The 18,650-nt window shown below is 36.8% G+C and overlaps 1 protein-coding gene across 1 annotated transcript; it reads left to right on the top strand.

Annotated features, from left to right (window-relative positions):
* Positions 1-6,621: 6,621 nt before the first annotated feature.
* Positions 6,622-7,426, top strand: LOC140814978 (major allergen Pru ar 1-like). The gene is given in 3 exon segments (XM_073174071.1): positions 6,622-6,909; positions 6,984-7,186; positions 7,188-7,426. Coding segments are annotated over 3 exon segments (486 nt in total). The 5' UTR covers positions 6,622-6,725; the 3' UTR covers positions 7,287-7,426.
* The last annotated feature ends 11,224 nt before the right edge of the window (positions 7,427-18,650 follow it).

Here is an 18,650-nt window from a genome sequence, read left to right as displayed (position 1 = left end):
TCATGCGCGGGAAACTCCTCCATCTGGATGGCTCAAAAAGAAACTGCTCCATGCCCGACGGTCTAACCAAAACTGACCTCTTCTGAAAATCAATCAAAACTCTATTCTTTGTCAGCCAGTCCATTCCCAAAATACTGTCGAACTCTGGCATCGGCAAGACGATCAAATCAGCATACACCAGGTGGTTGTGCAATTCTAGATCAATATCTCTAACCACGCTAGTAGCTGACAGCTCTTCCCCTGATGGGACGGTTACTGAATAATTCACGTCAAGTCCAATGGTCTTGATATCCAAGTGACTAGCGAACGTTTCCGAGATAAAAGAATGGATGGCTCCTGAATCTATCAGGGCCTGAGTAGCTATTCTCTTAATGAAAATATTTCCTGAGAGACGTTAGCACAACAAACTGACTTATATCCAAAATTTCTACCATAAACCTCATGCAACAAAAGACACTCACAATTCCAACTAAAACACTAGAATTACCAATTAAAATTAAACATGCAAGGCAAAGAAATCAATACGGTACTGAATTAAATTAATTACCAGTCAAAAGGGTAGTATCTGGATTCGCCTCTTAGGCATGCATGGCGAATACCCTCCCTTGGGTTGGCTGCTTCCATTGAGGGCATTCCTTCAACATGTGGTCACTAGCTCCACATTTAAAACATTTCCCGGATCCCCATAAGCACTGACCGGGATGCTGGCGATTGCATTTCGGACACACTGGAAAATTAACGGGCTTCTGAGGCGCCCCCTGCTGCTGAACTGGACCCTTGCCCTTTGGGGGTCCCTGATATGGCTTCTTCCCTGATGGCCCCTGATACTGCTTCTTAAACTAGGGCCTCTGATGCTGCTGCTGCTGGTGTTGCGTTGGTGCCTGATAGGGCCTCTTGCCCTGTCTGTCCACCTCTATATCCCTCAAATCCTGTTCTGCCGCCAATGCTCTAGATATGGCGACCGCATAGCTAGTAGGGCCAGCTACTCTCACATCGCGGTGCAGGATCGGCCGCAACCCATTCAGAAAATGCCTCAACTTTGCCTGTACATCATTTGCAATGAGGGGCACGAAGTGACACCTTCTCTCAAACTTCCTAACAAATTCTGCCACGCTACTGTCTCCCTGTCGCAGCGTCATAAACTCGCGGGTGAGTCTGGATCGTACCTCCTCAGTGAAGTACTTGGAGTAAAAGACCTCCTTGAAACCATTCCATGGTAGTGATTGCAAGTTAACTGCCGCTGATGCACTCTCCCACCATAATCTGGCGTCTCCTGACAGAAGGAACGTGGCACATCTGACCCTATCTGCCTCGGTCAGTTCCATAAAGTCAAATATTACCTCTATGGACTTAATCCATCCCTCGGCTACCATCAGGTCAGTGGTACCCGAAAACTCCTTAGGACTCATCCTTCTAAACCTCTCATACACTGCTTCCGGTAGGGGCCTCGCCCCCACACCCGCTGCTGTAGCCTGGTTCCTCGCAAATTGCGCGAAGAACTGAGTCATACCTGCAAGCATCTATGCCTGCATGTCTGGAGGTGGGTTGGAGGTGGAGGAGCGTCTCTCCTCTCCTCTCGATGCTCTCTGTCCTCATCTCTTGTTTCACGGTCGATCACACGTCTAGGAGGCATACTGTTCCAATAAATTACCCAACACGTAAACCCAATATGCATGAACATGATATCAATGACATAAGATGCACGTATTATAACTTTAAAATATGCACATGCTGAAATCAGAATTGAATGCTTACTACATAACATAAATTCGAAACTTTAAAACTTACAGACTTGAGGTGTGACCTCGTGAGCTTCTTGCGACTGGCATTAGGCATAACCTTTTACAAGAACACGGCTCTGATACCAACTGTAACGTACCGTACTTTTGCTACTTAAAATTTGCGGAAAAATTTTAAAATTTTCTTAAACATAAAATAACCTTCGAAGTTTGACATGAAATAACTCAACCAAGTCCCCCATAAGACATGGTTGCTCAAAAATAACTTCAATAAAATTTGCTCATAAAAAGTTTGCTCAAAGTGTTTCCCTCAAAACATGAAATCAGAGTAAATTAACTTTTGCGAAAACTTAAACATTGTGGTCCTCGGGTTAGCCTCCCGCTCAGTCCAAGCCTGCCCCTTGGTCGCCACCTCCTGTCTCCTCATCAACATACTCACCTGCATCGATCAAGTCTAGTGAGTCTAAAGACTCAACACGTATAAACTGAGAATAGCAAGTAATACATAATAAAATCACATGCAACTTTAAAATAGAACATACATACTTGAAACTTGAACTTGCGTATTAAAAACTTGAACATACATACATACATGCTTAGACGTTCCATAACATAAACTTTTCTTAAACGTGCTTGCATACTTGAACATACATAACTTCATAATCATTTTGCGTAAAGGATGTTTCAAAGCAAGTGACCCATACATAATAAATGCCTGATCAGACAAACCGCAGTACTGGCTGACAGGGACTTATCCACTGCCACATACATGAGATCCCCGTTCATAATTTAACGGGATTGTTGGTCCCCGTTCATAATTTTACGCTTCCCAACCACGATATAACCCGTTCATAATTTAACGGGGCGGAGAGTTCCTCGTCCACGTTCACCGACTTCCAAACCCATTCAATTTGGTCACAAGAATCTAGCATACCTAAAAACTTAAAATATTTTCTTGCACGTCAACATACTTTCTTGGCGTTGAGGGATTCATTGAGCTTCGATTGGGGCCGTCGCTGCTGCACATACTAACTTGAATTCAAATGCTTAAACTTGCAAACTTAGATGTAAATATCATGCTTACTACGAGCTCATCAATTCCTTAGGACGTTCTAAAATCCCCATGACTCGACCTTGTAGATCATCGTACTAAACCATGGCATTGAACCCCAAGTCATTCCTAGAAGTGAAACCTAAAATGTTCCCAACCAAACACAGTACACGGACCCCGTGCTTAGGTCCGGGTAAGGGTCCGTGTACATACTGTATGGAAATACTCGAAAGGAAGGAGGGGCACGGACCCCGTTCCTAGGTCCGTGTGGGGGTCCGTGTGGCCTCGGGAATTTGACACTGCGAAGGAAACAAAGGCACGGACCCCGTGTCAGGGTCCGGCTAAACATCCGTGTAGGCACTTGAAATATACACTAAGTGAAACACAAAGGCACGGACCTCGTGCCCTCATCCGTGTAGGGGTCCGTGTAGCTACTGTGAACGCGTACCTACGAGAATTCATGTGCTTGTGGCTTCCTCTTCCTTATTTCGATCACTCAACAGTGACACGACACCTCGAGACCCGTCCTAGGACGTCACGACATTGTACCAAATCCAAGTAAGCCATTATAATTGTTCCCAAGTGTTACAATCAACGACAAATGACACAACTCGAAGTTCGACACCATCTTCTTCCTCGACTCTTGATTCAACTTGGTGCCTAACGACACGAAAAGAGACACCAAAAATCATCTTAACATCGAGCTAAACATACCTAGACGCAGCAACGATCACCCGACGACTCCCAATGAAGCCTGCAACAAATAAACTTCAAGAACGCATCAAAGCATAATTTCTGAAAAAACGCAATTTGAGCAGTCCCACGAAAAACACCAGAACTCACTCAATTTTTGTCCAAATAACTCGAATTTTATATCAAATCGAAGGTATCAAAAAGTTCTACAATTTTCCCGGGTAAAGTTTTTTCAATATATCGACCAAAAAAATCGCAGTTTTAAGAGGAACCGAAAAAAACGTGATTTAGATCTAAAAAATTTTCCTTCAAAATCGTCCAATCAATTATCCGCTCAAACTATGAACGTCATACATGAATTTTACGCCTAAAATAATGCAACAGGTAATATGACATGATCGACGCAGCAAAAGAGAGTTTATACGTGCCTTTTTGATATCAAACTATATCGAAAACGACGTCTCCTGGGCGGAGATGGAAGCGATGTTGATCCGGAACGATCGCGGCTCTAAAATCTTTCAATAAAAAAATCAGCGAAAACCTACTGGAAGATCGAGTGGAAGGGGCGGCTGCTCTAGGGACGGAGACCCTAAGTTTTCTATCCTCTCAAGAATTTTAAAATCTGAAAAGACTTGTGTGTGTGTGTGTGTGTGTGTGTCGCTATTTAGTGTGTGTAAAAGAGTGTGTGTGTGTTATTAGTAATTTAGGGAAAATTGCTTAATTAAATAATAAATAAAACTATTTAAAATACTTACACTCTTTAAACTTTACTAAAATCCCTCAATTAAAATAATGCACACAAAAACGCTAATTTAAAAGTTTTAAACTCTTAATTAACTAAACACATAAATAAGGCTTTAAAATGCTAAACTAAATGAATTATTCGAAATGCCCCTTCCTAGCTTTTAAAAAAAAAAATACCGCATTTCAAATTGTCAGGAATTGTCCTCGGTCTTTTCCTCGATCCCGTCTCGAATGATCGCCTGAAATATTAAACTTGAAAAAAGTTTTAACGTGCATCGCAAATGCATTAAAATAAATCATGCACCACGAAAACTCATTTTAAATTAAAATAAATGCATTAACAATTTAAGTAAATGCATGGGTTATACGTGTATTGAATTTGGGCACTACACTAACTTTTGATATAAATAATTGGGTTGGAGTTTAGGCCCAATAACCTTATTATAATAAGCCAATTAGCCCCATTATAGTGTAGGTAAAATATTTCGTTTAGTAAAGTTTTCGAAAATATTAGCCGAGTTCCCAAAAAGTCCTTATTTTCATCAAAAATCGATTACCGGTTTCAAATACGACTGAACATTTAAAAACATCTCAAAAACCACCATTTTCTAAAATATTATTCAAATATACCATATATTAAATAATTAAAAATAATCATTTAATAAAAATATTTTCTCTTTATGGTCTCATGTCTCCGTTCCTCGATAGCGTCTCGAATAACCCTTAAAAACACAGTTTTATGCATTCTAGTAGAAAATCATATCTTAAGCATGTAAACATGCTTACCACGTTGAATTCTTGCCATTAAAACAATTTAAATAAGCATTTTTCATTTTTCCTAAATTCACATGCAGTTGGATTACATTATCGCATTTTAGACCTTACTTTGAACTTCAAATCTTTAATTTCAAATGCATTTATTTTGCATAAAACCTGTTATTAGGTTGTTTTACTGGTCAATTTTGTGATATATATCTCATGCGAGACCCGATAAATAAAAATTGTAATATTTTATGATACAAATATTATTTTTCATTATAGTTATAGAGCAAATCGGCCATCTCATATAAAACTTGCACTTTATTTAATTAATTCGATAAAATTAATCTAGTGGATTCATATAATAATTGTATAAACTATATAATATTAGCGTATGTTAAAATATATATTTAATTTATGAATAGATAAAAACTGGTGTCCGAAAAAGTTTTTCTGCCATGATGTGTTTGATAGATACAACTTGACTTTAAACGAGCGTAGACTCGGTTAGGAATTGTAGTCCTATTTTACTTACTGACAGCAAAAAAATTGATAAAAAATAAACACAAGAACACACAACATTTATAATAGTTCACTCTCGATATGAGAGCTATGTCCATTTGTCGTAATTACAAATTTCCACTACAATGAAACAAGTAAACAAAAAGAATTTTACAAGAACCATGTTTCATATCATAACTTTTTTTCTCGTCACTTTTTTGTAAATTACAAATTTCCACTACAATGAAACAAGTAAACTATGTCCATTTGTCGTAATTACAAATTTCCACTACAATGAAACAAGTAAACAAAACTCCATCTATTTGTAAATTCTAATACAATTACGACTACCATACCTAAAATATATACCCTTAAATAAATTTTATATATATATATATATATATATATATATATATATATATATATATATATACCCTTAAATAAATTATATATATATATATATACCCTTAAATAAATTATATATATATATATATATAATAAATTATATATATAAATATATTATGTGGTTAAAAACTCTAATTATGAGGTTTGGTGTTGTTTTTGGCTTCTAATGTCAACCTTTCAACGAAAGTATATACCATGGAAATTTCATCTTAAGATGTGGTGAAAAGCATATCCATTCTCACTGCAAAAGGTTCAACGCATCCACATCAACAGATAATCATTCAATTCTTTGATTATTGTACGAAAAAGAAGAGCATGATTACAAAGACTAATAACGATGAATTGAATTCCAATGTATAATATTCTTGTGATCATATATTTGACATAATCCTTTGAAATAAGAAAAAGATTGAATGAATTTTGGATTTATTTTTATTATGCATAAATTTTATATATATATATATATATATATATATATATATATATATATATATATATATATATATATATATTTGAGAAAATGGGAATGGGTAAACCCAACCAACATGAGAGGAATGCATGAGAATATGTGTGTTTTTATTTATATCAAACAAAAAGAATGAAATAAATAAAATTAAAAATGTCCATTTTATTCTCACTCATTTCATCATATCAAGTATATCTCCTTATTGATTTTTATTTGTTTTCCACTTCTCATGACTCTTGAGCAAGCTTCTTTTTCCCTCTATAAATAGCCCATTTTTCCTCATTTCTTATGCACCCAAAACATTACTTCTTTCACTGGTAATATACAACTCGAATCTTCTTCGTTTAGTCCATTTTTGTATTTCATAATGGGTTTGATCACTTACGAGCATGAAGTTATCTGTTCCATCCCACCGGCCAAGTTGTTCAAGGCCTTCATCCTCGATGGAGACCACCTCATCCCCAAGGTCTTGCCTGAGGCATTCAAAAGCATCAAAATTATTGAAGGAGACGGCGGCGTTGGAAGCATCAAATTGATCACTTTTGGCGAAGGTATCGAAAGATTAGCGCGATTGTCGTCGTGTTTTTTGCAACAAAAAATTTATGAAATATGTATAATAACGCAGGTAGCCAATACAAGAGCGCGAAACACAGGGTCGATGAAATCGACGAGGCAAATCATGTGTACAAGTACTCAATCATTGAAGGTGACGTTTTAGGCGAAGATCTTGAATCCATTTCCTACGTTATCAAGATCGAAGCCTCCGCTGATGGCGGCTCTGTCTTCAAGACTGTAAGCCATTACCATACCAAACACGATGACCACGGACGGTATCACCAAAGATAAGATCGAGGAAGGAAAAGAGAAAGCGAAGGAATTATTCAAGGCTGTTGAAGCTCACCTCCATGCACACCCTGATGCTTATTAAACCGCCTTGGTCGTCGGGGCGGACTCAGTAGGAGCGAATCGTGAACTGTATTAAATATCCCGAGTCCGCCCCGATTACCCTTGTTCCTATCTCTTGTACAAGAGCTTAATTTTTGTGTGTTTGTCATCAGTATCTCATGCTTCTTATGTAAGAAAATTGTGAACCGTAACCGTAAAATAAACGTGTTGAAAATTTGTACACGGCAGCCTTAAATTTTGAAAAATTGAGATGCGTATACAAATTTTATTTGAATCTCGAGCTCCCAAAAGCACTCGATGATGGTATGAGTGTGCCTATAAATACCGAAGGCATTGAGGTCCCTAAACACACAATCTCATACAGAAAATACACAATCTAGAGGAGTGTTTGAGTGTTTAGAAGGCTTCAAGGGAAAGGAAATCAGAAAGCTTCAAACCGAAGGAAAGCAAAAACTTACAGGAGATTCAATGGCCTGTTAGAATAGATGCCCTACAAGCCAACGGTTGGCTAGGGAATTTATTGACTCAAGTGAAATAAACAATCTTTATTTTAATATAATTTACTTTTTAATGGTTTCGTTATACTTTATCTGTATACCCATGCAAGCAGCATAGATAAAGTCCTTGATTATGCTTTAATACAAATGAATCGTAATTCGATGTTGAAACTCATTTGTAAATACTGCATATTCTAAATTCGTTCCTAGTCGATTCAGCCGCCTAAAACAGGGATAAAGGCCGCTTGAGCTCGAGACTAGCATCTGTGATGTTGTGTACTGCGTTTCTTGATAAGGGCATAGAGATGTCCAAACATGCAGATGGGTAGTCATATGCTGATTATACCGAACAACCCTCCCTCGGACTTTCCAAGTGGTTATCATTCATCGAGAGGATAAGTCCATGGTTATGATTGTACACCATTAGTCCTTACGACCCGGGACAACACTGAGGCTCTATATGCTAGGACTGTGCTTTGACTCGTTTACCGGCTCCAGGAGAGTCATCAGGTGGCGAGGTTGGGTACAGTTGCGACACATATAGGAGCCAGTGCATTGTAGTCGGGGATTCACCGCTCACCTATGGGTGTGGATATCCTATGTGATCTAATGAAATAATAGTGCATGGAATCTCTGGCCAGAGTACGAGATGTACGTTGGAGAAGGAGTTCTCCAAATAGTACACGCGATGCCACTATTATAGTTATCACATAGTTATCGAATTAATATGCAACCCTCGATGAACCAATGGTTGCAGATTCGATCGGGATATATGAGATGAAGGGACCATACTGTACGTTAATCATAATCGACTGGTTCTTGCAGGCACTATCAGTGATACCTAGGGGATCATGGGGCGATGCTACTAGACGCTCTTACCATGATCCGATGGGTGCAATCAGAAATGAGTTCTGACATTCTTGATCAAGGTGTTGATGAAAAGAATGGGGTTAACTAGGGTAAGCCCGAATAAAGGATTCTGTCCTGAATCACAAAGAGTTGTGAACCCACGGCTAGCTGTATCCCTGAACCATTGAGGGTCACACAAGTACTGGATTGTTTGTTCCCGTTGAGAGAATAAATTCAAAAGTTGAATTTATATTATATAGTAAATTCAAGGAGTTGAATTTTTTATAATTAAATTTTGAGAGAATAAATTCAAGTAGTTGAATTTATAAAATTTGAGAATTTAATTTATTAAACTCAAATGTTGGGTTTATTAAATATTAAATTTTGGAGGTGATGTAAATTCAAGTAGTTGAATTTATAATTTAAATAATAAATTCAAATGTTGAATTTATAATGTATTTAATTTATTAAGCTCAAAAGTTGAGTTGATTAATTAATAAATTAAATATGGTGGATTATATGTTTAATGGGCTTGTAGGGATACAAGTCCAACATATTAAATAATTAAAGTTTTAATGGACTTTGATTAAAATTAATTAAACTAGTTGGACTAGCCCAATTGATTAAATCAAGCCCGTTAATGTTAATTATGTAATTAGGGTTTAATTTAAATATAAATAAAACTAAACCTAGCCAACAACCACATTAATAACGTGACCTCCACTCAAAACAAACACATGAAATCGGCCACTTGTTTTGGGAAAGAAAAATTGTGCCGTCTCTCAATTATTTTCTCTCCTACGCAAAATCTTCCATATTTTCTAGTGGAAATTGGAAGAGGAACATACTATCTAGTCGTGGACTTGATAGAAGGATTTCTTTGAAGAAAGTTCGTAGGGAATCATCAAGAGCCAGATCTGTTATATCGGATCGGTTGGTGTCCAGTGATTTATTCACCAAAGGTATAAACTCTAACGCCCTATGAATTAATTTATGAAAAACCATACGAGAGTCCAAATCAAATATATTTTGTTTTTCAAAATAAAATAAAAATTTTAAACTTCCGCTGCGTTTTGGGCGCGTAGAAAACCGGGATCCAACAGTGGTATCAGAGCCAGGTTTTTCTAGATCGTATGGTTTTGATATTGAATAATTTATTTATAACCACACAAGAAAATTTTTCAGAAAATTATGGCACCATGAAAATTTATTTTTCCAGATTTTCGAAAAAAAAAAAATCGTTTCTGCCCGGAATTGTTCCGGGCAGCCCGTGCGCGCAGGGCCGCGCACGGGGGCGCGCAGCGGCCGCGCTGGCGCGCGCTGTGCGGAGCGTCCGCACAGCGCGCGGCGGCCGCGCTAGCGCGCTGTGCGGAACGTCCGCACAGCGCGCGGCGGCTGCGCTAGCGCGGCGTGCGGAACGTCCGCACGCGCCGCGCGCACATGTGCGCCCAGCGCGCACAGGGGCTGCCGCCCCTGCCCGAAACGTTCGGGCAGCGGGCGGGCAGCGAGGGCGGCTGCCCGGGATCGTCTCGGGATGCTGCTGAATGTTGGGCCTGAATTGTTTGGGCCTAGGGTGCAATTTTTTGAATTTTAAAATTTTTGGATAAAATTGATATTTTGGAAAATTGGTTCAATTTTTATTTTGAAAAATTGATTTTTAGAAAATTAATAATTTTCTTGTGAAATAAATAATTAGAATATGATTTTAATTATTTATGGTAAAATGAGTTTTACAAGAAATCAATTATTATTGATTTAATTGGAAATTAAATAAAGGGGTTTATTTAATTTATTAAATTCTTTAATAATTGTGGTGGTTTGTGATAAATTATTAGATATATGATTTATCAATTAATTAAATTGTTTAATTAATTGATGTTAATATTTGATATTAAATGCATGGAGGATGATCGAGAGCCTTGACCAATGTGTTAGGTGTATGTTAGGATATTTTACTGTTTTTTATTCTTTTTATAATATTTGATATTATTAAAGTGGGCCTGGTTTATGGCCCGTTCCCACCCCCATGAGATGTATCCCTTATGTGCCATGGCTATTCAAATGTAATTATTAGAAATAGTGGGAGATCAAGACTGGAAGATGGTGGGCCCGATGATCAAGATGAAGACATGTAAAATATTGGAAGCTCTTGTAATAGTTGCATTTGCATCCCTGCATTCACCTAGGTTTGGACCTGGATCCATGTATGGCTGACATGGATCTAATAGTGTTGGCGATCGATCATCCTTATTTATTGTTGAATGTAATATTATGATATATGCGATATATAGTAGTATGCATGTATGTATATTATTAGATAATATAGTTGCATGAATCCGGCAAACGTACAAACTCGTGGCACGTGATTTTAAATTAAAATGATGAGACAATTTTAAAATTAAAATCCCTCATTTTGAATATGATTCAAAATTTATATCAAACCGGAAAATTAAAAATTAAAAGAGTTTAATTTTTCCTTGCCTTCCATCAACCGTGGTTGCATGTTGATCGCTACCCGCGGACAGTGTCTGGCTCATATTATTGGGGAGGCCTGTACGCCGGAAAGCTGTGACTTCCAGCGGACATATGATGTGAATTGAGTGGAACTCCCATGACTTCGGCTCATATTATTGGGGGAACTCATGGCGACCGTCTACTACAATTCAATATTGATGGGTCGGTTTGACACGCGAAAATAAACGGCGTCATATTATTGGGTCCTTATTAAACGTGAGGCAAAACACGCGGAGGTTGCATAGAGATGCAATTGGATTCTACCTTTTAGAAATTATAATTGGCTGATATTATTCGGGATTATAATTGGCTAATTGGACTCTACGTGCCCACTAAGGAAATACGATTCCCCTTTTTCATCAGAGGGTGGTGAAAATGTCAAAATAGTGGGAGGGAGATTTATAAAATGAAATCCATATTTTATATCTTAAAATTATTTTAAAATAATCAGCAACAATTATTCTGTTTCCATATCAGTATATTTTTCGATTTCGTCACATAATCCTATTTTGTTATTAACAAGCTAACCGAATCTAATTTCCAAGACTGGTTGGGAAAATTGTTCTAAGTTCGGAGAAAATGGCATACACACTAATGTCAGTCCTGCTGAACTGACAAAGCATGCAAGATGATAGGACCATAGTATGCAAGCTAAAGTGTAAAATGCTCGCTTCTATGTCAAATGAACTGTAGAGACAGTTTGAGGAAATATTGAATGCTGTTGACATTCGAATACACGTGCAAAAGTTGTATGGTTTATGAAACTCATACAACGATACACACTACTTTCAAGAAGCTCATGACTACACGTATGCAAGATGGGGCTTTGGCCCATGAGCGTAGTGTACGTATGACTGGACTTGCTAAGAATGTGGTGGGTCTGGAATATGTGATTCCTAATGAGTTACTAGATAATATCAATTAGTTGTCTTTATCTTCCTCATTTGACGGGGTTATGGTGAACTTTAATTTGAATAAGATAGATGATAGCCTTGAAGAGCTAGTCAATACGTTTATAACTTATGAGATCACCATAAAACATGTAATTGTTGTTTTTCTTATGGCCATCTCGTCAGACGAAAATGGCTCACAAGGTAAGGGAAAGAAATGTTCTGCCCCTCACAAGAAAAATAATCCCAATAAGAAGCAAACTCTGAAAGACACTTAAAAGGCCTACAAAGCCCGATAAGTTAGAGCATATTTATTTCACTGCAAGAAGTCCGGACATAAGAAATTATATGCGCCAGAAATGTTCTGGAAATGAAAAGTGAATGTCCAAGTAAACATGATTTCGACAACAAACAAAAGAAAGTTAGATGATCCAAATCCCGCACAAATATGGCACGCTAGACTAGGTCATATTTCTCAAAGAATGATGCACAAGCTAGTGGGAGAATGCATGTTTGACTTGTCAGACATAAATTCTCAACATACTTGTAAATCCTGTCTAAAAGAAAAATGACCAAGACTCCATTCGATGGAAACGTGGATGTGCGCATGGTCTATTGGATTTGATCCACACAGACATTTGTGTCCCGCTAAGTGTTAGCACCAAATATGGGCAATCCTACTTCATTATCCTTACTGATGACTATTCGAGGTATGGGTATGTTTATGAAACACAAATCTGAAGCATTTGAAAGGTTAAAAGAATTCAGATTTGAAGTAAGAAAACAGCTAGAACAAAGTATTAAGACACTTCGATCTGATCGAGATGGAGAATACTTGAGTGCTGAATTTTTGGGTTATCTAAAGGAGAATGAGATTCTCTCATAGTGAACTCCACCAGCAACACCACAATTGAATGGTGTTTCTGAACATTGTAAGCGAACCTTGTTGGACATGGTTCGATCAATGATGAGATTCACTGAATTGCCTACATCGTTTTGGGGCCTTGCGCTTGAAACCGCGGCAATGTTGTTGAATAATGTCTATACTAGAGCAGTGGATAAAATACCATATGAGATATGGATGGGAAAAACTCCCAAATATTCTCACATGAGAATATGGGGATGTCCTGCTTACGTGAAGCAGACAGTGGGAGACAAATTGGATAGTATATCAATTTTGTGCTACTTTGTAGGATATCCAAAGAATTCTGTTGGATATTATTTCTATCATCCCAATGAAGCAAAAGTGTTTGTTTCAAGAAATGCCACCCTTTTGGAAAGGGAATTTCTATTAGATAGAAAAGGCAAGATGATAGAACTTGAAGAAATTCAAGATACTCCCTCAACTTTAGAAGTTGAACCTAATCCCCAAGAACCAGTAGTTGAAGTACAAGCTTCTAGAAGGTCTGATAGGGTTATTAGACCACCTGCAAGATATACGCTTCTTCATGAACAAGGCCATGATGAGTCTTGTGTTGGATGTGATCCAATGAATTTCAATGAAGCAATATCTGATACTGATTCAACCAATGGCTTGAAGCCATGCAGTCAAAAATGGACTCTATGTATTCAAACCAAGTCTGGACATTGGTGGATCAACCTGAGGGAATCGTTCCTATAGGGTGCAAATGGATCTACAAAAGAAAGCTTGGGGCGAATGGGAAGGTAGTGACCTTCAAAGACAGACTGGTTGCAAAAGGTTATACTCAAAGACAAGAAGTTGACTATGAGGAAACTTTTTCAACAGTTACTATGTTTAAGTTCATTAGAATACTATTAGCCATAGCAACATGGTATGACTATGAGATATGGCAAATGGATGTAAAGACTGCATTCCTCAATGGAGACATCAAAGAAGAAATTTATATGTCTCAACCTGAGGGATACACATAAGTAGGAAGTGAGCATAAGGTATGCAAACTTCAGAGATCAATATATGGTCACAAGCAGGCATCAAGGAGTTGGAACCTCAGATTTGATAGCACTATCAAAGAGTTTGGTTTTGCTAAGAATCCTGAGGAACCGTGTGTGTACAAGAAAGTTAGTAGGAGTGCAGTGACATTCCTAGTACTTTATGTTGATGATATCCTGCTCATTGGGAATGATGTAGGATTACTGCAATCAACTAAAGTATGGTTAGCAAGTAAATTCTCCATGAAAGATATGGGTGAAGCATCTTATGTATTGGGAATACAAATCTATAGAGATAGATCTAAAGGTATGCTAGGACTCACCCAAGCCACTTATATCGATACCATTCTGAAGCAATTCTCTATGGAAGAGTCCAAGAGAGGATACTTACCAATGTGTCATGGTATTACTCTATCTAATACAATGTGGCCCAAGACTGATGGAAAGATAGAGATGATGACACGTATTTCATATGCGTCAGCTATTGGTAGTATCATGTATGGTATAATATCGACATGTCCTGATGTTGCTTACGCTTTGAGTGTTACAAGCAGATATCAGGCAAACCCTGGTCCAATGCGTTGGAAAGCCGTGAAAGATATTCTTAAGTGCTTGAGAAGCACTAAGAAATTGTTCATGGTTTATGGGGATGGAGAATTTAAATTAGAAGGCTACACTGATTCTAGCTTCCAATGTGACGTAGATGATTCGAAATCGACCTCTGGTTTTATATTCATGCTTTTTGGTGCGGCTGTCTCTTGGAAGAGTTCCAAGAAAGACACCGTTGCAGATTCCACCAATGAAGCTGAATATGTTGCTGCATCAGCTGCAGCCAAAGAGGTAGTTTGGATGAGGAATTTTGTCCAAGAGTTGGGCGTTATTCCTAATGGAGTTGATCCAGTCCCGTTGTACTGGAACAACACTGGTGCCATTGCACGAGCAAAGGAACCAAGGTCTCATCAGCGATCCAAACATGTACTGAGGAAGTTCCACATCATACGGGAGATTGTGGGAAGAGGAGACATATCAATCGAAAGAGTCCCCTCTGCAGATAATGTTGCTGATCCACTTACATAGCCCTTGCCAAGACCATTGTTTTAGAAGCATCGCGAAACAATGGGATTAGTTAAGGGTAGTTGGCTCTAGGGCAAGTGGGAGATTATTAGAATAGATGCCCTACAAGCCAACGGTTGTATACGTGCAAAAACATGATTTTGAGAAAAATTCTAACATTTGGTATCAGAGCAACTCAATACCTCTGCCTTGAATTTTTGTTTTTTTATTTTCTGAAAATCGGTTAGCATGAAGTTTGGATAACATAAATATTAAGAAAAATTACCTGAAATTTCTTCTTGAATATAACCGGAGAAGAACTTAATTTTCGGTTGAAATTCTCGACTGATTCTTGAAATGAAACTCTTGGAAAGAAAGGAAGAAGACGATAAATTTACAATACAAAAGTCATGCATATAAATGTCTTATATCTCATTTATTGAGCGAAAATGAAAAAACACAATCACGTGAACATTTTGAATGCATGTAAAGCTAATGAATGATAGACCCACTGAAACAAAAGTCTTTGCCTTAAATTCGTTCAATTATGTAAATTTTTTAATTATTATTATTATCATTATTATTTTTTTTAATAATAATAATAATAATAATAATAATAAAATAAATTATTTGGAAATATTATTTAATAATTCCAAATTTGACGTAATTTCTAATATATGTTTAGAAATATTTTTTGCTTGTTAGATATAATGTCAAATATTATGAATAAAGTTTGATGTGTACATGTAAATATGTTTGCATTTATTCTTGAAATTTAAATGCAAATTGTATTGAAAAATATTTTGAAAATCAATATTCACATTATGTTCATATTAAATTATATGAAATGAACATATCAAATAAGATGTGAATATAATAAAATATTTCAGATATTCACAAATGGACAAATAATCCTCACTTTATCACTACTCTGATAAAAGAGAAAACTGATGAGGAGCCCACATTTTTATGTAAATGTGATCCTCACTTTATCATTACTCTGATTGAAGAGAAAAACTGATGGGGATTGTAATTGTTCATATTAAGTAAAAATGTGAATATAAAGTTATTTAAAGAAAAAATTTGGCTTATAAAGATTCACATAAATGTGGATAATTAAGTTGAATAATAATTATAAGGTGACGTAAGAAAACATGATCTGAGAGAGTTCTTCATAGACCGGTTTAAACTGCCTCGACTAGCCACTAGTCTCCCTGATGAACATTGCTCTGTCTAGGAGTTGGATATTTAAAGGGCCTTAGCACTACCTATCTTTCCTGGGAGCACTCTTGGAAAATGTTGATTGCGAAATAATTATTATATAAAGCATTAAGTAAAGCCAAAATTTTGTCCGGTGAACCGTATAATTTTAAATAATTGAGGAATAGTCACAGCATCCTTAATTATGAAAAATTATGCATTAAGTGGATTTGGTCACATAATGGACATCAATTGTAATTAATTATATAAACATAATAAAATTTATCCTACATGGATTTTTATTATATTTATATAACTAATTATGTTAAAATATCAAATTATATTTTTCTTGATTTACCCACAGGAGTAGGAAAATACATTTTGATAGTTTTATGATAAAGTTACAGAAAAATCTTATTGAATTAAAATTTTAGCCCACAGGAAAATTTTATGTCACTAGATTTTTTAAAACATGAATTACATTGGTAAAACATGATATTGTCTCAAAATTTTAAGCATATGATATTTTGTGCAGTTATGCAACCTGCGACTTTTTCTGATATGAAATGTGACATTCCCGATCTAAAGGGCGATAATTATAAAATTTGGAAAGAAAGAATTCTTCTTCAATTAGGGTGGATGGATATTGATTATGCTATACGGAAAGACGAACCATCTGCTATTAATGAAAACAGCATTCCAGATGATGTTGATCTTTATGAAAAATGGGAGCGATCTAATCGACTCTGCGTAATGTTCATAAAGACCAAAATCTCTGCTGGTATGCGTGATTCTGTCGATCAGCATAATAATGTCAGAGAGTTACTGAAGGCTATTGATGAACAGTTTCAGTCTTCATATAAGGCACTTACAAGCACCCTAATTATGGAATTCTCTTCATTAAGGCTCACCAGTGTGAGAGGTGTGCGAGAGCACATAATGAAAATGCGGGATATAGCGGCTCGATTAAAGACATTTGAAGTGGAAATGTCTGAGACTTTTCTTGTGCACTACATTTTATGCACTCTTCCACAGCAATATGGACCATTCAAAATTTCTTACAACACACATAAGGATAAATGGTCAATCAATGAATTAATGACCATGTGTGTTCAATAGGAAGGAAGGTTGTTAATGGAAACGAGTGAAAATGTTTTTATGACTACACAAGGAAAGTATAAGAAGCAAGCCAAAGTCAAGGGAAAAGGAAAAGGAATAATTCCACCCCAATCTGACATCAAAAAAGAATCCAAGTGTTTCTTCTGTAAAAAGACGGGACACATTAAGAAAGATTGCAATAAATTTAAGGACTGGCTTGAAAAGAAAGGTATTCATAGTTCATTTGTCTGTTATGAATCTAATATGGTTAATATGATTTATAACACATGGTGGATTGATTCTGGTTCTACAATCCATGTTACAAATACCTTACAGGGTATGCAAAACCTAAGGAAGCCAATAGTAAATGAGCGGAGCATCTATTCAGGAAACAAGATGTCTTCGCATGTGGAGTGTGGGGACCCGGGCTCTAATTCTTTTCTTTGGGATTAAAACGGATCATTAATATAAAAAGTGGGTCAAAATTTTCTTTTTACATTAACTCAAATGAAAGCTAACATAAGAAGTCTCTATGTTATTCAACAACATAATATACAAACATAAGATACAAATATGTCTGGTTCCAAACCATATTCGACAACTAGTAATTAAATACAGTACATGCCAAAAGTACAACTACTAGTTCTTCTGCTATGCCCGAGATCACCACGCTATGTCCATCTCTCATCCTCTGCGTGACCCAGATCCTACCCCACCTGTTGTTATGCACACATACAGACATAACAACAGCCGGAAAACCGGTGAGAACAAATCCCAGTATAAACATGTATACATGCATAAAACCAATTAAACATGAAACATGCTATCATGAATGACATCATATGCACATACAATGCAATGCGAATCAAACCATGTCTGGACTCGACTCGACTAGAACTCTAGGGATCCCGGTGTGAATAAGACGTCACTACCTACCCTCCAATCGGGGTAATGTACGTCTCATTCCTAGACTTCGGTCTGAGCTGTATCAACGGCGGCAATAAGAGTAATACCTACTCCTATGCTGAGATACACCGAAACGTCTAGCTATTTGACAATGCCTGTCAAAGACTCTCCTATCTTAGATGCAATGAATATCAATATGTAAACAAAGTATAATCATATTCATATCTGAATATCACACTGATCATACATGCTTGAATACAATTCTGAAATCAAAGCATAAACATGTTAAAAGATTGAATATAATGCTATACACAATTCATAAACATGTTACAATATATCTAATAATACTAGTATGTGATTTTGGTTGGGAAACTCAAATAATATCTTATTTGAGTTACATCTCCCCCAAACAAAACATGACTTATACCTTTTTTTGTTAAACCTTTATCGATGTCGAGGTCTCGATGT

Source organism: Primulina eburnea, chromosome 15 (assembly GCF_022965805.1).
Source record: "Primulina eburnea isolate SZY01 chromosome 15, ASM2296580v1, whole genome shotgun sequence".
NCBI lineage: Eukaryota > Viridiplantae > Streptophyta > Magnoliopsida > Lamiales > Gesneriaceae > Primulina > Primulina eburnea.
The sequence above is the reverse complement of the archived record's forward strand: the minus strand, read 5'-3'. Positions and strand labels throughout refer to the sequence as shown.